Source organism: Anoplopoma fimbria, chromosome 3 (genome assembly GCF_027596085.1).
Source record: "Anoplopoma fimbria isolate UVic2021 breed Golden Eagle Sablefish chromosome 3, Afim_UVic_2022, whole genome shotgun sequence".
In the NCBI taxonomy this organism is placed as follows: Eukaryota; Metazoa; Chordata; class Actinopteri; order Perciformes; family Anoplopomatidae; genus Anoplopoma; species Anoplopoma fimbria.
In genome coordinates, this window is record NC_072451.1 from 15,563,972 (window position 1) to 15,582,807 (window position 18,836).

Below are 18,836 nucleotides of genomic sequence, written 5' to 3' on the forward strand. Positions count from 1 at the left end.
ATAGAACTTCTTATAGATTATAGGTGTTTGTAAAAGGTTACCTACTGTATTATTGAACCTCGACTGCGATGCAATTTCTATAGTGTGTTTCTTTCTGTGATTGTGAGTCTTTTTGACCGAATGTTTTGAGATGACTGACAGGCCTTCTGATGAGGTTAAGAATGAAGAATATATAATCCTCTGGCAGTTGTGCCAGTCTTTCATTTTAGAGAATAGCACAAGGATGTGAGAATGTACTCTCCTCTTGAGACTGTGAAGAAAGTATTGTTGTATCTGTCTGAATCCTAATGCATTTACTGTAATATAGTATATATTAGTTGTAATACATATTACTTGTATTCTCAGTGTCATGGGAACTCTGTGGAATATCTTGTACGAAGAGTTCCTGTTTGTGTCTTTGCACAATGTTCACCTTTCTTTCTTCCATTGTAAATGGATGTGTACTATGGCAGTATTATATAAGACTTATGTTAACAAAGTATTTATGGTAAATAGGGACCATTTGTGAATGGCACAATTGCATAAAACATATTTAAGGTAATCTGTGTGCTGTATGTGGCCAATGACTTCTGTATGTGACCAATCTGGTTGTTTGATTAAACCAGCTGTAAGGGAACGTTTCCCAGGGGGCACTTTAACAGAATCATACCATCTCAAAAAGATCTTTAATAAAGTCTATTAAAGGGAAAAGTGAGTCTGACTTATTAGAACACACACACACACACACACACACACACACACACACACACACACACAGAGCTCTTTTTTTAACACACAACCGTTTTCCTTTGCACCTCCACAAACTGCACTCTTCAAAAAATGCAGACATTTAATTTTGTCTATACTAAAGTATCCCACTCTGCCTCTGGATAGCCTGTATCAGTGGCCACACACACACACACACACACACACACACACACACACACACACACATTAACACACACACACACACATACATTAATGCCTCTCTGCCTAATCATCTTTGAGGAGGCTTCGTTTGGCCCCCCAGCTGATTGTCGGATTGGCTGTTCTCCAATGTGGAACCGTCCTCTCATCAGCTCTCTCTCTCTCTCCCTTATTCTTTCCTTTTATTTTTCTCTCCTAAACCTCTTTCCTCTCTTTGCCTCTACTATTTTATTCTTTTGGTTCCTCACATTTTTTCCCTTATGCACTTTTCTCTTAATTCCCCACCCGATCTGTCCTCTCCTCTAGCCTTTATTCTCCTATGAGTGATTTGATTCAGCCTCATTAATCCAAAGTGTCATTGAAAAACAAAGGCATTGGGTACCTTTACATGGATGGCATGAAAATATCAAAGAGTATGGGGGTTGTGGAGTGAGGCTGAAAGATCTACAGTGAGATCATAGAGTGAGATCAGCAATGAGGATGTGATGTACTGCCAGCGCCCTCTGGTGGTGACTCTCTGTCAGCACAATCGTGCTTTAAATATGCTAAATTAGGAGTTTTATAAAACTTCCATCAAAACCATCCTAATAATCATTATAACACATACAGTAAAACGCCCCTGTGGACTTTACAAGCGCATATATGTCAGTGCCACTAGGTCAAGCTTCATGAAATCAACTAAGCGTATTTTAAAATGAGATACAAAGATAAACAGAAAACTTCTGGTAGAAATAGAGGCAAAGCTTTAAACGTTTCTCACAAAAATTGACATCCAACATTTTGACTCTACATGAGGCAAGAAGCAACATCATCTCCTGGACAGTAAGCGAAAGAGATTTGAGTGAGAAATGGTCTTAATTTTTATAAAAACTGCTAATAATTCAATGGATTCTGTCTTGGTCTCATTTGTTTAATTTACCCCCAAAAAAATAATTGATGACAGCGCTATATTGAAGTCTGATAGTGATCGAAAAGGCCTAAAAACTGTGTGGGAAACCTAAAAAACATGATTACATCAGGTTCTCATTAGGGAAACAAGCAATGTAAGAATTCAGAATTCAACAAGAATAATTTGGTGCTCATCCATAAGCTGCTAGTAGACTTAATGAAAAAAGTGAGAGCTCTCAAAACTCCAGTGCAGGCCTATAAGCTATAAAGACTGATACAGACTGTGACAAAATATATATTAAAAAGGCAGATGGGATTCTAGGCACGCTACTGTAGTAAGCCAACAGTGTATAATAAATGCATGTTGATATTGTGACACAAGCTTTCTGCATGGTAAAGATCAGATAGATTTTCACATATTGGCCGGGAAATGAGAACCCTATACAGTTTTATACACCGCAATTCAATACAACAACAAAGTAGCTGCATGGTTATTTTTTATTTTGTCATAGGTATTTATTCATGCACTGTACATAGAGCATTCAATGTCATCGTTTGATGAGGGCAGGTATCTTAAAAGATAACTTCAACAATTTCATGATAACATGTGAATAAGTAAGTAGCATAGTGTCTGTTGTTCTAATCTGACATTATAAAAGTTTATAATTTCAATTATATGTATATGTATCGTCAATATATATATATATATATATATATATATATATATATATATATATATATATATATATATATGTATAAAGTATGTAAATGTAAAATGTATAAAGTAAATGTATAAAGTAAATGTATAAAGTATAATGGTTTAAGTAGGGTGATCACAATACTTCTGTCAACATTAGTTACTGCAATAAACAAATATTCAAAACCTGGCTGAAATCATCAGTGGCACAATACACTTGGATGTTGATGAGCTCTTTGAATTGATAACAAACTTTTTGAAAAAAATGGAATTTCGAAATTGAGTGGCAAATATCAAAAAGGCGTAATTTCCTGCCACGTAACAGCGCATGCGCATCACCCCGCTAACCATTTGGCGACGTGTACCGGTGTGTGGAAGTGTTGAGGTAGCTCACCTCTCCTGGATAACAAGCTGCCATTAAAACCTAAAAAAGCCTTAAAGGTGCTAAACCATGGGAGGTGCGCAGAGTGTGGAGATACCGGGAGGAGGCTCCGAGGGCTACCACGTCCTCCGGGTGAGTTCTTAGCATCTACAGCCTGCTGTTAGCTGTTAGCTGTTAGCTTAGCATCGGTTCAGAGGCGGAGGATTCCCTGATCTGTGTGTTGACGAGAGGCCGGGGATGACTAATGAGGCCTCCGGCTGGAAAACACCAACACACTGTCACATCACGTTGGGTGCTGTGAGTTGTGTCAGAGTCACGTGTCGTTTCTCGTCCTGTGTTCTGGTTTTGTCTGCCTGTTCACTGCTTATATGTGCCTAACAGAAGCGAACCAAAGCTAGCTACGTAGCTGCACTGAATGACAGCTTCAGAGATGGTTCTGTTAGTGCTTCCGTTATCGGACATGTCCCTGTGCACAGTGCTCCTTTACCCTTGTTTTGCTAAATATGGACTAAGACGGTTCTGGTAGCAGGCTTACTGCTACTACCGTCACCTGGTCATCAGTAACGATGAGTGGTAACTGTAGTAGCTGGATCTTCACCTGGGGAACAGTAACGACACAGTTGTAGACCATATGGGCTTAAATCCATAGATTTAAGAGGTCCCATCCCTAAGTGTACGAGCCGGTAAAGTAACACACGTATAACTGGTTTGGCTGTATGTTAATGGACATTGAGGTTACTGAATGATGCTTGTATGAATCATTCATACCCTAAACAATACCCCTGACAATGTCTGTTTCCTAAAAGTTTCTTATTTGGAGGTCAATGAAGACCCAGCTCTGTTGTATGTTGTCATCTCAGGTCCAATCTGTTGCTGTATGTACAGAATATATCTTGCATACTCTTTACAAGAAATTCAATTTAATGCATAAAGTGATAGCGTGCAGTCCAGCGGCAGCTGAGATTTTCTCTCGTTTTTCTGCAGGTTCAGGAGAACTCGCCAGGACACCGTGCAGGACTGGAGCCTTTCTTTGATTTTATTGTCTCGATCAACAACACCAGACTGGTAAGGAGAGCCAGCAACTGTCTCTAGCAGGACCAAGTACAAGTCATAAGGGACTGCATGCTTCATGGTTGCCCCACCGCTCTTCTTAATCCCCTTTTCTACAGAACAAGGACAATGACACCTTAAAAGACTTGCTGAAAGCCAGTGTTGAGAAACCAGTTAAGATGCTGGTTTACTCCTCAAAGACTCTGGAGCTGCGGGAGTCGACAGTCACCCCTAGCAACCTGTGGGGGGGCCAGGGCCTGCTCGGCGTCTCCATTCGTTTCTGCAGCTTTGAGGGAGCCAATGAGAATGTTTGGCATGTGCTGGTAAGTAACCCCAGAAATTGTAGCCTGTATTGTATTGATTTGTTAAATGTGGTCCAATGGTTGTTTGTACACTTATTCTCCCCGCTCTCTTTAACAGGAAGTAGAGCCTAATTCCCCAGCAGCCCTCGCTGGCTTGCGGCCGCACACAGACTACATCATTGGAGCCGACACTGTAATGAATGAGGTAGTTTATCATCACTTAAGGTCCTTGCAACTGTCACTCCTGCACATTCACCACCTGATAATGATAATGACAGAGATTGTGTGTTCCCTAATTTTGTCCACCTTCTCCACCTCTCTGTGACTTTATCTGCAGTCAGAGGACCTGTTCTCTCTGATAGAAAGCCATGAGGGGAAAGGACTGAAGCTCTATGTGTACAACACTGACACAGATAACTGCAGAGAAGTGATCATCACACCTAACGGTGCCTGGGGAGGAGAGGGCAGGTAACACAGACATTTGTTTTATTTGAAGTAATCAGTAGTGAGTTACGTACCTATCTAGCGGACACTGGCAACGAAGCTGTGGCAGTGGTTGCGAGGAGCAGTTACCTTATTGTTTTTCATGATGGTCGACTAAATAAGCTGATTTAAAGCGACTATAATGGATATTTCCATAAAATCCATCAAATTAAATGAGTGAAAACTAAAAGGAGAGTGGATATGTGACTAGCATTTGTCTGTGGACACAAACATAACATTATTGATAATGTTGCTCCATTACTGCTGGATGTTTAATAAGCAGCTTTTTGCTAACAAGTTTGCCACATCAACATAAAGGTGTGGACATTTTGACCTATATTTGTGCTTTGGAGCAGTTTTTGTTTTTTTAATGGGCCCGGGTTTGGTTTATTAAAAGCACACGCAAGGTGATGTCACACACATTCCTGCCAATAGTTTGACACTGTTCCACTGATGTGGCAGTAACATGCCAAGATACACAGCAATGCACCAGCAAAGGCAGTGAAGAAGAAAAATGCAAGTTAACATAGAGTTATACAATGTGTGATTCAAAATATAATATAATTGGCATAGCATGTTTTATGAGGAAGGAAATGTAATGATGTGTCAGTATTGTGTTTACAGCTTGTTTCTGCTGCCCCCAAGTGGTCATAAAGGTTATTATTGCATTTTTAAAATGAAGAGTTGTTATTCCTGTAAGTCAACTCACAACATCCTGTACAGCTATGGCCTATTAGTCTCTGCTTGTTGACCATTTTGTGACCATTTTTCTTTCACTATTCTCCATGTATGTAGTTATTTTTCTGCATCTGGCACAGGAACATGAGTTATATCTCCATTTCAATCCTACCCACAGAGTTCCGATTTACCAACACACCCATAGATATGTAGGGCCTTATGAAGTCTATTTTAGGATTCAAGCACATTTTGTCATCAGAAAAGAATTGCTAATCATGTGTTTGATGAATACAATTTCAGCAATTGATGAGAAAATATCACAAATTCTATGAATATCAATTAATTTGATGTCATGCAACATTGCACTATTTTATTATTAATAAAAGAAAGTGATTCAATTCGGTTATAAAACAAGACATTTCATCCTTTTGTAAAATAAAGTATTTCTAAATTTAGCTGTTGGTGTCAAATTCCTCATGACTGTCAGGCCACCTCTACTCCAAGTTTTCCCTAAACACGTGTTTGCGCTCTCATTGGCTGTAGCTCCCGACAGCTCAGATATTCAGCCTGCTAGGTGATGCATCAGCGAGCCTCTCTGCTCTTCCTTGAACTTGCCTCTGATCTGGGTCTTTTGTTGAAAGCTCCTAAAACTATCGCAGAGTGGAAACCAGGGTTAAAGTCTCATAGTGTGTACTAGGCTAGCAGTAACAGAGGGCCGTGTGTATGGGCAGTTGTTCACTGGGAAGAAAACTCAAATGTTTGAATGAAAAAATTCTCTAATTTGGTCAAGTTTGGATTCTGAACTACCTTTCTCCCTTCTCCAGTCTTGGATGTGGGATTGGCTATGGATACCTCCACAGGATTCCCACTAGGCCTTTTGAGGAGGGGAAGAAGATCAGCTTCCCTGGAAACTCTCCCAGTGAGCCCGTCAGTCCGCTGAAGGATGGATTCACTGAGGTCAGCACACACTATACAAGCATATTCCAGGTTCAACTTTATTTATGAGGGGTGGCTGTGGCTCGGAGCCAAATTGCTCCCGAAGGCTGTGTGTTTATGCATGAGTGTGTATTTGATTAGATTCTCATGGCAGGTTGCACCTTTTTAAAGTGTGTGTGTGTGTGTGTGTGTGTGTGTGTGTGTGTGTGTGTGTGTGTGTGTGTGTGTGTGTGTGTGTGTGTGTGTGTGTGTGTGTGTGTGTGTGTGTGTGTGTGTGTGTGTGTGTGTGTGTGTGTGTGGACGTGTGTGTGTGACATGTGTGGACAGTGTACATGTAGCGCTTTAAGTGGTCAGAAGACAAGAAAGAGTGTGTGTGTTTGTGCATGTCCACAGTCTATAATTGCACGTTGCCTCAGTATGTATGCAGCAAAGCAGGCGGAAGGACAGAGAACAATGTAGCTCATTACAATCAGCCCGTTTAGATGGATGTGCCCTTATCTGTTTGACAGCAGCATCTTTTCCCTACCACCTCCATATTTTCTTCAGGTCCAACTTTCAGCAGTGTCCCCTCCACCTAGTGCACCTGCTGTCCCTACTGGGCTTGAAGATTCACTGTCAGGCCTGTCAATCAGCACAGCCCCGCCCACCATGCCCAGGGAGCTTCAGACAGGTATATCTGTTTTTTCTTTCACTCACATCCAATTACTCCAACACATTCAGTTTGTTTTACGATATTTGTGAATTGGAAAAAAAAAACTTGTCACTCTCTCACAATCATTGTGTATGTACTCCATATATTTTTTTCTAATGGGTTATTTGTGTCGCCCCCACCTCCAGGTTTGCCCACTGTCCCTCTGCTCCCCTCCTCCACCAGCCCCGCCCTCAGCCGACTCACTCCACTGAATCCTGCCACCACCGGCTTCAACCCTGCCTCCACGCTACCAGGTGAGGGATTTCTCAATGTACTCATTCAAAGCCCACATCATCAGTCGGAAAAGCCGGTCCTCCACAGATTTATATGGGTGTGTACACACCCTTTCAGAATAAAGAGAAAGGTCTGCCTGAACCGAATTATGTAATATATAGTCTTACTTTGTGTACACAGTACACACACCACTTGTTTTCTAAAGGACAAGATGTGACCATCAGTAAACAGTGTTCATGTTCAATTCAAGCACTTAAAGCAGCATCATTTCCCTTAACATAGCCAGTGTCTGAGCTCCTACCAAACTACTATTAGCCTTTTTCTGTGTTTATTCTGGTTATTGGTTTTGTTGCCACATAAACTGTCAGCTGTCTAAATTCCTACCTCTTCCACGTTGTATCTTGTTGGCTCACGTAAAAGGCCCTCCAAGTCTTGTGTGTCACACCTTTAAACAAGATCCAATCATTTCAAATGTACAAAGTTCCTCTTTTTGCAGACTTTTGCCCAATTTTCATTTCCAAATTGGCTTCACTGCAGTAAAGTAGCATGAGTGTAATGTAACTGGCTCTTTTAGGAATAAATAATGATGATAGCGCACCCTAATGGCATTGTGTCTGTGTGTGTGTAGGTCTGATGCCCCTCCCAGGTGGCTTACCTCCACTCCCCAACTTGCCCAACCTCAACCTGCCACTACCAGACCTCAGCGCTGTGTCACTAGCAGGCACCAGCACCTTTCCATCAATAGGAACTACAGGTAAACACAGCACAGAAAATTAGGGGAAAAGACATTGATCATTTTGAAAGATTTTCTTTGGCTATGTGTGAAGCTTTTGAAATTTGAGTATTATGGTATTGTCCTTAAACTGCATATGTCTGCATCTAAAGTAGCTGTTTCAGTCGCTGATGTACAAACTGGGTAATCAACTGGTACATCAACCTCGGTGTAAGGTTTATACTTAATAGAATGAGTGTATGCATTGTGATTAAAAGCATATATGATTAGACTTAGTTATGGTGTATGGTCTCATACTTGGTATGACTTCAGACTGGAATTTACTCTACTTATACTCTGAATATAGTAATACAGTCTTCAAAACACTATTTACTATAGTATATGACAGTTTTGTGGACTGGTTGGATAACCATCATTTCCACATAAATGTATGCAAAACTGATTAAATTGGGTTACATCCCAGATCAATAGAGGTCATTGCTTTGTTTCCATACATGGCCAAGACATCAAGTCACTTCTTACAAATATTTAGGGGTCCACATTGATAGTGAGCTTGGCTTGCACACTCGCGCTGTGAGTGTAGGCGTGAGAATCTATCAGCGTCTCAAATTATTTCGGAGACTCAGAGTTTTTGGTGTCTCAGGAATATTATGCTATTTTTATATAGCTACCATAAGAGTGTATTTTACATCATGGTATCACTGGCTGGTTTGGAAACCTAACAGTCAGGTATAATATTTTAAGTTTAATGTTCTTATTTAATGTGTTTCATTGTGATTCTTGGTTTTGATGCAACAATTCACTTAATCTAAGTCATTTCTTTCTATGGGAGACACAGTAAGCTGAACCTCTCAGTTAGAAAAAAAGTGAGAATATAACTTGAAATGTGCATCAATTGCTTTAAGTATGAATGCGTAGCGTGGTTCATTTGAAATATTATTTTTTGCAAAAAATGACATCAACACATAACTCTTGTTTTTCCTTGTTTTTCTTTAGTACCCACTCTGGCCAATCTCCCACCCCTCAACTTCCCAGGTCTGCCCCCCTTACCCCCTCTACCCACCATGCTACCCTCCCAGCTGCCGCCTCTCCTCCCTCAGGGAGTGGTCCCCCTCCTGCCCATCTCAACCATGGCTCCTACAGCCTCGGTCACAGTCACAGCAGCGCCTGCAACCGAGCCCGCCGTCAACCCCACAGTCCAAACAGAAGCAGCCTCCACGAACGTCACGGAATCACCGGCCACGACGGAAACGGCACTAACGTCGTAATATGTCAAACAAGGTTCCACTTGCCATCAAACCAAAACACATGCCCGGTTTCTCTCTTCTTCTCCCTCTCCCCCAACTGTCTGTCTTTCTCTGTGTTTTTCTATTTATTTGGCCAAGAGGGACAGGCAGACAGCTGCACCAGTTCAGACATAGGTCGGCATGTTCCAGGTATGGGTGGGGAAGCTTGTTTGGATCAATGAAGGATGAATGGATATGAAGAGTGGGGGACGGCTGTAGACTGGTCTTACCAACATGTCTTTATTACCAGATTGTCACGGAGCTAGTCCAAGGATGTATGCGGAGGATGAGGTCTACTCTTCGGTTTGTAGTTTACTTCAAACTTCTGCAGTTACAACAAGGAGATCTTCCCCTTTCAAATCTGGCAAGGGTGTCTGTTTCATCATTTATATATTAAAAAAAATTGAGAAGAGCTACAACAACCAATGACCCCTTACTGGATCTCACAATCCAGTCCAGAGGTCATTTAACTTGTCTTACTGTAATAAATCAGGACAAAGTTGTCAGAAGTGGGCCTACAGGAGAAAAGAAAATCGTGAACTGCTGTATTGAAACATAGATAAATGTTAAAGTAAAATATCAATTCATCATGTTACAGATTTTTGGTGTTATCGTCCAGCCCTAACATGTAACCTTTTATTATTAGTTAATAGAACCCCTGACCAATAGATACATTTGATTGACATGTATACATTTTTGTTGAAAGTGCTTTATGACTGTCTACACCCAATGAATGAATCTGCATTATTTTGCACCACCTTTGTGTTTTGAAAATTATTAGTCTGTCCCTTTGTATGTCTCCATGTATACAGAACTCCACAGTATCCGTCTCTACCACACAGGGATGGAAACAGCCAGAATGCCATGCCAGAGGGGACAGAGGGTTACAGTTACAGGGCTTCTGAGTAGAGTATATATGCTCGCTGTTGGGTGAAACATGGGTGCAGGGGTATTAATAATTAAATAGTGCGTCTCCCCTGGGCATGGCTGAAGCAAATCGGTAGGCAGAGTGTCAGTGACGCAGTACAACAGCAAGGTGTCACTATAAAAATAACTTTCTGAAAACATCTACACTGCACAGTGCAAGCAATAAAGCCAAATTAATTTTACATCATGCCTCTGTGTCTTTATACCGTGTTCTTTGCTTCTATAGTCTCAGTCCAACCTTACACATATGATAGCAAACCAAAAAGATTAAGAAACTTTGGAAAAAAAACAATAAAGGTGGTGCAGTAAAGCAAAATGTGTAAAGTGAGGATGAAATGCATTTAATGTTAATATGTAACAGGATAAAGTTCAACTGTTTTTATTGTTTTTATACTTTGGAGATATATCAAAAATAAAATTTCAACTCCATTAAACCCTTTCAGATTTCAAAATGTATCTCCTCTAACAGTGTTTAAACTAGACAACTATAATAGATACTGTTATCACTTTACAAGATTTTATACACATTTTAAAAATCTATTTTTTTCTTTTTAAGTTATTCTCATTTCCAAACTATCCATTCGTTCTCTGTGTAATGTGTTAGAATTTACAAGATAGGAATTATAAGAAAAATAAAAGATGCACCACTCCACCTCCAACACTTTGTTTATATATCAGGCTAGACTGACTCCATACTGACAAACTTTCTGCATAATATAAATTATGTGTTTTTGTGGGCCAACACCGGATGTTAGCATCACAACATCCACGGGTACCTCGAAAAAAGTAATCATGACAGCAATTTTGAAGTGTGAATGCAATCAGAAAAAGTAAAAAGCTGACGTTAGGCTACAAACGAATAAACGAGTAAACACGACGAGGTTAGTTAGGCGGACTAATCGGTCTGATGACGTGTTGTAGTCTTGTTTAGCTACTCGTTAATAACCACCTTTTGTTTAAGACACGTATACGTTTCAAAATTCACGAGAGGGGTATCTAAGGACGTCTTTTATAGTTTGTAACAAAATGTAAGCACACTTTAAACCTGTGTTTATCACTGACTTTATTCCAGGCACCTTAACCAGAAACCCGTTTACTTCGAGGCGAGGAAACCGGAAGTGCAAATATGGTTACTGATTTCTCGATTTCCGGGTTTCGAGACTTATTCATGAATAACTGTATAATGACGATTCACAATGGGAAAACAATATTTACATGTAATCCATTAAGATCAATACAGTTTTTATTTTATACAACTTTCTTTTGAGAAATGCATTAAATGTGCGTTAATAAGTTCGTTAATAATTGTTTTAAAATATAACAATGTCAGGAGGGATAATATCGGTGTAAAGTTGCAGTGGTTTAACCAGACAGAGGCAGCTAATTGACTTGTTGAACAAGGGAAGTTAGGTAGAAAAAATGCATTAGTTGGAACAATACTTTCCGATCTGTGTTTCTGTTTCACGCGTCACTTGTCTACACGGTTCCTCTGAGCTCACTTCTCGAAAACTTCCTGGATTACTCGACACACACTCCGAAACCTCCGCACACCCTGTGGCACTAGTCTTCCAGTTAGTCTCGTCGACATATTTGCATTTTTCCCCGTTTCCATAACATGCTCGTTTTAGCCACTGTGTTATGAGTCTTGCTGAGCCGCTGTGTGTGTGTGTCGTACAGCTGCTTTATCGTGCTTTTACCTGCTAACGAGGGATGGCCACCGCGCCACAGTCTTCCCTTCACATGAGCTCGGCCGATCTCATTAAAAAAGAGGCCCTGGACTACGGAGGCTTTGGGGAAGTGTACCTGTGCTACCATGTGACCCTCGGCCAGGTGGTGTTAAAGACTATGTATACAGGACCGATCAGCACCGTGTAAGTTCTGTGTGTGTGTGTGTGTGTGTGTGTGTGTGTGTGTGTGTGTGTGTGTGTGTGTGTGTGTGTGGGGGGGGTACTGTATGGAAGTCTGCTGGTATTCCCCCGCACTGGAATGGTAACTTGAATCATGTGCCCCTTCAGACTGCACACAGCTCAGTGAGGCTGATACATGTTTTTGACAGGATTGTTGTGCTAAATACTTTGTAAGTTCAGTTTAATTTTATAGCAATGTGTGTCGATCTGCTATTCATTATGAAGAAACTGAGATCTAAGAACTTCCTTTTAACATGGAGCGACTTGAGTCCCTGTGAAATGCGGATATAGGTCAAACCTCAGATGACACGCTATAACAACGTATCTGTTGATGCACTCATGTACAGCCCTTCTCCTTTGAAAAACATAATTCATATTTAGTTGCAGCTTGACAAGGGATATCTTATAGGTGGTTTCAGATTTTGATTTTCTATATGCCCTGCAAGGGATGCAGCGATTATTCTCCGCCAATCACAATACTTAATTTCAGGGTATCTATAGTGTACCAAATACCAAGTACTAATCCAATAAAAGTGCAAATTTTTTCCCTAAACATAACATCTATATGTCACAGTATGGAACTTATTATGTAAGATAACTTCTGTGCATGGATTTCTGTGGCACTTAATAATTGGGTTGGTGGCACAGCTTGTCTGAATGATTGCACCTTATAGCAGAAATACTGATTTTATAATGGTGTTGCAAATAACTGACATCTGATTTGCTTTTTAAAAAAGTATCATATCGGTGCATCCTAGTGTCTTCACGCCAAGCCCACTGTAAAACTCAACATGATACAAGTTATGCCACTTGACTGGCAAATATCCTGTTCTCACAATTTTTTTACTCTCTCTTTCCAGGAAGAGTCAAAAGTCACTGCTGGATGAGGGGAACATCATGGCAAGCCTGAACCATGAACGGGTGGTCAAGTTGTTGGGTGTGATCATGGAAGATAGAGACTGCTCGCTAGTTATGGAGCTCATCCCCAGAGGCAACCTGTCGGTCATGCTAGAATCGGTCAGCAGGTTTAAAATTCAAACTCCAGTAGCTCAACTAGATTTCATCCATAGATTGCAGTCGTAAATAACTTGTGGTATATTTATATGAATTAATGCATTAATATACTAAAATCTTCCCAGGTCACCGTCCCTGTATCCATCAAGGGCAGAATCATCTTAGAGCTTTTGGAAGGGATGGTGTACCTCACAGAGAAACAAGTCATACACAAGGACATCAAGCCAGGAAACATTTTAGTGGACAAGGATTTCCACATCAAGGTATATTACCCACTCAGGCCCATGACACATTTGTGATTCTGACAGCAATTAAGTGCAGTCATGGTCATCTTAAGTATTGTGATTCCTCTGTGTTTTCTAGATTGCAGACCTTGGCCTGGCCACCTGTCTGACATGGAGCAAACTCACAAAGGAAGAGTCTCGCCGGAGGAGTCGTATGGGGCGATCAGCAGAGGTGAGAGGTGCCGGCACACTGAGCTACATGGCCCCTGAGCACCTGGAGAGCGTACACACAGCCTCCACTGAGAAGTCTGACGTCTACAGCTTTGCTATTGTGGTTTGGTTCATCCTCACAGGGGAGGAGCCGTATGCAAGTGAGTTGGGACGTCAAAACACGCTCAAGTCTTGATAATAAGACCCATGAATAATATAACGTTGAGGCCCTGTTTTGAAATAATAACCACCTGGTTTTACCAGTTGAACAGGCCATATTCATAACTTCAAACTACATTAGGTAAAGCCCATGCAGACAACCAAAGTGTCTTTGTCCAGATGCAAGGAGTGAAGAACAAATCAGCCAGTGTGTCCGAAACGGTGACCGACCGGCAGTGAACCTTATACCAGAGGGCACGCCTGTAGAGATGATTCAGCTTACGAAGAGGTGCTGGGATCACAATCCGCTGCAACGGCCAACATTTAAAGGTGCTTTTAATGCTTTTATGTATACATTATGTCATACATTCTTATGTGGGTCAGAGGAATATGATCACACTAATCATAAATGTGATCAGGCACGAAGCAAATTACATTAAAGTCTTTCTTAGAAATGAATGCTTGAGTTTATTGTCATATTGTATTGAATGTGTTTGTAACTCAGCAGCTAATTTGCACCTTAAAGATGATTTTATGATATTGTTGTAACTTTGTTATAATTCTGCTGCTGTTGACCGAAAAACGAAGAAAAAATTAGACTTGTTCTTTTTTTTTTTTCTGTCAGCTCTTCTTGATTTTTTATGACTATGTTGGACTTAGCTTGAAATACAAGTTTATATGCTGTATGTATATACAGTCATTTGACCACTTCAGTAGGTTTCTCTGGCTCTTCTTCTCATCCCGTCCCTCCTTTTTCTTGCAGAGGGATACGACTTCTTCCTTCCTTTCTACACGGAAAAGCTTGAACCACACGTACAGGAGGATTTACATGAATTGAGGGTATATATAAAATATATGTTCTTTAGGAGGATTTGATGTAAGCAGTAGATTTAAAGTTAAAATAAAGCCAGATAAATCTGTTCTGAGTATTTCATATTATAATAATGCTCTTGATTTTTATGCAGAAATTATATGAAGGCCCCGAGGAACTTGTTGAGAAGATGAAATCTTTATCAATGACCCAGGATTATTTATCTGCAGGTGAGCACAGTCGGTAGTCTTTATGGGCTTAATATTCTGTACTAGGCAAAATCATTTGTTGAAAAGGACTGAGTAGCTTTATTGCTCTTTAACTTCTCTCCTTACCTTGCAGACTGCCCTGCTCCTTTGGTGAGTTCAGACAGAAGTGTACCTGGGCCAGTTGAAGCCAGTATTGAGGACCTGCGTGACATCCAAAATGAGCCGCCCGTGGAGTCGGATGCAAAGACAATCGGAAGCCCTTCAGCTCTGGAGGAGAAACTGGGTCGAGAGTTTCAGTACCACAAAAACGGTAGCTATTTATGTGAGAATCAGCTGGACGTTGCCCCCTTCTACCATCGCAGCAACTCAAATCCCTTCCTGCAAAACCACGTCAGATCTTCAGACCAAGCGATCAGGCAACCAGAACCTGAGAGACCCTCCTATGCATCCTCTGTCCATTCCTGGACAAAAGCTGAGCCGGTGCAGCCCAGCAGCCAGGAAGAGGCTTGGTATCGCCCCACTGCGGGTCTCTATGAGTCCATGAACTCTTCCACACCGTGTCCATCCAACTTGCCAACGTCCGCCAGCAGTCCTTCTCTGTCACTGTTTAACCAGCAACATCCACTTTCCCACTATGACCGCCAGCAGTCCTGGCCAGTTTACCCAGTGTCTGATACATCTGCTCCTGACCTGAGTTCTGGGCGTCTCCTGACCCCATCCAAGGGCGGCTCACAACAAGATCCAGGTACATACAAACATGGCTTTTTCCCCCCGAAGCATTTCTTTAGTAAATTCTAGATCTAAATGCCTGAGGAGTGCACTGCTGCTTCTGTCACCTTTTTAACTGACATGTATTGGAGATACTGAGTCTATGTGTTCTTGCTTTGTGCTTGTTCCAGCATCTCTTTTCATACGTAATGCCAGCGGCATCCAGATTGGGAGCAACAACACAATGAATATCAGAGGTTGCGATTCCTTCAGCACTTTAGCGTCTATGCCGTCTACCCCGTCAGCTTCCTCTCTCATCAAAGAAGGCGTCATGAAATATGGTAAACCACAGCAACATTTCTTTTGTTGTTTCTCAGTGTGCAAACTTGATTGTTTGTTATTAGAGCTGCAACTAACAATTATATTATAATTTTTATTTTATCGATTCATTGGTTTTGCCATAAATGTCTGAAATTATTGACCAACAGTCCAAAACATAAACAAATTCACTTTGATATCATATATCACGAAGAATAGCATAGAATCCTCACGTTGGAGAAGCTTGATTAAATGATTAAAACAAATAAAGGATTTTTTAAATAGTTTCAAAAGTTTTCTTTACATTAACTAATCAATTAATCCACTATTTGTTTTCCCCCCTAGAAGTTAATTATAAGTAGTAACATGGTGAAAGGCTAAGTAGATAATGAAGTAAGCATTTTTGGATGGCATGTCAGATGAGCAGTTTCTTTTAGTCTAGAAATCAAACGCTGGCCCTAATAGATTTATCTTGTATGTCATTCAGAGGAACATCCTGTGACCGAGGAGCACCTGGATCTGCTGAGGGAAAACATCGGAGCCAAATGGAAGCGTTGCGCGCGGCGACTGAATCTGACCACTGTTGAAATAGAGACCATTGAGCACGACTGTGACCGTTACGGCCTGCCAGAGATGGTGCACCAGATGCTGGATCGCTGGAAAATGAAGGAGGGAAGCCTTGGCTGCACAATTGGGAAGCTTTATCCTGCTCTGGAGGGAACCATAGAGGTAGATGTCATCCAGAAAATTTTGGACACCTGCGGTTCTTCCTCCTAGGTCTGATAAACTTTCAACCGCATTCCCTCTAACTGACTTTCTACCTATGGTGGTTGCATTACAAAACAATTTTGGTCTTATGTGCTGCAGGTTTGAAATATTGTCTTGAAATACAAATGAGTTGAATGTTGTTGCTCAAAGTATTGAAAATGGCAACTTGAAATCTCAGCTCAACCCAGCTTTATCTTTACAGATAAAATGTCATTGTTACTCATCTTCAAAACCACTTGCTGTCAACTGTTTCACTTTCTGGGGCTCACTCATTTAGATACTATGATCACAGGACTCGACTTTTATTGTCACAGTGCGTTTTCAAATTACTGCATGACTCTTTCTACCAAACGTACCTGACGAACATGATCAGGGTTCAGGTTTTTCTTATTATGGAATTTCAAAATCATTGTTTATTTTCTAATTTACATAAAAATGTATTATGGCCTTGCCTTTTCTTATTCATTTGGCAGATGAAATGTTGAAGTTAACGATTCAATGCCAGAATTATTAAAAATGGTCATATTTTCAATAGAAACATAGGCAAGAATGTTTTTAAGAAGCTGTTGTGTTGTGGATAAGCCATTGAGATTGCGCTTGGTTATTGAAGCTTTTAATAAATAATGGACTCATCTTGGGGGATAATCAAACGGTGCGTGGTAAACATTTATTCCAGCCAAAAACATAAAGACTCACAAAATCACAGAACAGGTAAGGTCCGTGAGGCTGTAAGAAGCCTGAAACTTAAGGAGTCATTTATTCCATTAATACATGTGAATTATGTTGTCATATGTGGACCTGCTTTAAATTATGTGCTCCCATATTCCCAAATTACAGTAAAGGTGTGTGAATTACTAATGAGCTACCTGCATGAGTGCCCAGGATTTACTGTAATGATATCAGATTGTCTATAAACTGTTTAGCTGCTGTGCTGCACTTCTACAGTGTCAAGCATTTTGGATTACAGGATACTTCTCTCCCCATCCAAAGATTAGATTGTCTCAGAGATGTGTTCATGCCTTGTTCTGTTTCATTACATAATTGATTGTAATTTGCCTTTGTGTACTGGGTCTTACTGTCTCAATGCAGGTCTCCCTACACAGTAGCTTTCCCCAAATCTGCATCTGTTTTAAAGCCATTTTGATATTCTGAATAAACTGTGTACATACGTTTCTAAAATTCCAAAGTAAGTGTATTTTTATAGATTGCACTACACAGCTTGAGCCGGTATCCTTTCTAGTTCAGTATGAACTTCAGATGTGATTTGTTATCACGGGCAACTAGATAATGGATATCAATATAATGAAAACATCTACACGGCTGTCACATCTAAACTTCTGAGATAGGTTGTTGACTATATCCAGACTGTCGCTGTATGACAATTCCAGACTGCACCCTAAAATGTAGCTTGGTTGAGAATGATGTCGAAAAGTGCTAAAATAAAGTTTACTCATAAGGTGTATGACTTTACTCATGATAGACACTATTCTCAAACAGAGCAATGCACACAGGTAATGTAAAAGGAGCTCACAGCATGAGAAAAACTGAAAACAAATTAACCACAGAAAGCTGAAAAGCGGAGTTAGCGGAGATGTTTGGAAGTTGAAGTGTGGTTGACTTATTGCACCTGTTCTTGTTGGTATGAAACGATTAAGCATGTCTAACGGCAAAGACAATGGAGTGCTGCAGGGACGAAGTATTTTTGTAGGCCAACACTAAAACATTAAAACACCGAAGGCTGTGGTAACCGCAGACCTTATTTTAGGCTTTTGACCAAAAACCCATTCAAAAAGTACATTGAGACGAGGGAACCGTAAGAGCGAGAATTCTTTCTCATTTACGGGTTTTAGGACTCATTCCTGCAGCACTCCCTAGTACACAGTATGGAATTACTATACACAAAATATCACGTCACTCAAAAACACTTATTCCTTCACGACCCAGTAAAAACACCATCTGACTTGCAATAGGACCAAATATAATGTGCATTTATTTTCCCAATACAGGCATGGTGATGACATTAAAACCCTAAATAGGACTCTTTAAAAGCGCTGCATATAATAACTAAGACTATAGACGTAATAAAGGCATTTTTATAAGACAGCATTTTGTAGTTTTTGGATCTTTTTCCTGAGTTTTAGAGTTAAAACAGCAGTGTGTTTGTCCAGATTATCCGCTTTAACTCTCACAAATCTTTTCCCTTCTACTCTTTTCATCTAAAAGACTGTTTGAACTCACGTTTAATAGATCACTGATGTGATGATAGTGTGAAAGCCACTGCTGTTCTTTTTCACCTGGTGAGTTAAATAATCCCT

The 18,836-nt window shown here is 40.5% G+C and overlaps 2 protein-coding genes across 2 annotated transcripts; both read left to right on the top strand.

Annotated features, from left to right (window-relative positions):
- Window positions 1-2,835: 2,835 nt before the first annotated feature.
- LOC129088733 (Golgi reassembly-stacking protein 2-like) lies at window positions 2,836-10,612 on the top strand. The gene is made up of 10 exons (XM_054595991.1): window positions 2,836-3,005; window positions 3,858-3,938; window positions 4,043-4,246; window positions 4,344-4,430; window positions 4,563-4,693; window positions 6,211-6,343; window positions 6,869-6,992; window positions 7,160-7,267; window positions 7,876-8,001; window positions 8,977-10,612. The coding sequence occupies exons 1-10, from the start codon at window positions 2,943-2,945 to the stop codon at window positions 9,246-9,248; spliced, it is 1,329 nt and encodes a 442-aa protein (XP_054451966.1). The 5' UTR covers window positions 2,836-2,942; the 3' UTR covers window positions 9,249-10,612.
- A 920-nt stretch (window positions 10,613-11,532) lies between these two features.
- ripk1l (receptor (TNFRSF)-interacting serine-threonine kinase 1, like) lies at window positions 11,533-17,950 on the top strand. Its single transcript, XM_054626922.1, has 10 exons — window positions 11,533-12,064; window positions 12,961-13,117; window positions 13,240-13,377; window positions 13,478-13,709; window positions 13,888-14,037; window positions 14,471-14,547; window positions 14,673-14,748; window positions 14,861-15,472; window positions 15,627-15,776; window positions 16,241-17,950. Exons 1-10 carry the CDS (start codon window positions 11,904-11,906, stop codon window positions 16,528-16,530), a joined length of 2,043 nt encoding a protein of 680 aa, XP_054482897.1. The 5' UTR covers window positions 11,533-11,903; the 3' UTR covers window positions 16,531-17,950.
- Window positions 17,951-18,836: the final 886 nt, after the last annotated feature.

Excerpts from the sequence above, each read along its gene's own strand:
- ripk1l (XM_054626922.1), top strand. The coding sequence starts at position 11,904 with ATGGCCACCGCGCCACAGTCTTCCCTTCACATGAGCTCGGCCGATCTC. Across the intron at positions 13,118-13,239 it reads TGTCGGTCATGCTAGAATCG|GTCACCGTCCCTGTATCCAT; the intron begins GTCAGCAGGTTT and ends AAATCTTCCCAG. Across the intron at positions 15,777-16,240 it reads AGAAGGCGTCATGAAATATG|AGGAACATCCTGTGACCGAG; the intron begins GTAAACCACAGC and ends TATGTCATTCAG.
- LOC129088733 (XM_054595991.1), top strand. The coding sequence starts at position 2,943 with ATGGGAGGTGCGCAGAGTGTGGAGATACCGGGAGGAGGCTCCGAGGGC. Across the intron at positions 3,939-4,042 it reads CGATCAACAACACCAGACTG|AACAAGGACAATGACACCTT; the intron begins GTAAGGAGAGCC and ends CCTTTTCTACAG. Across the intron at positions 4,431-4,562 it reads CCGACACTGTAATGAATGAG|TCAGAGGACCTGTTCTCTCT; the intron begins GTAGTTTATCAT and ends CTTTATCTGCAG.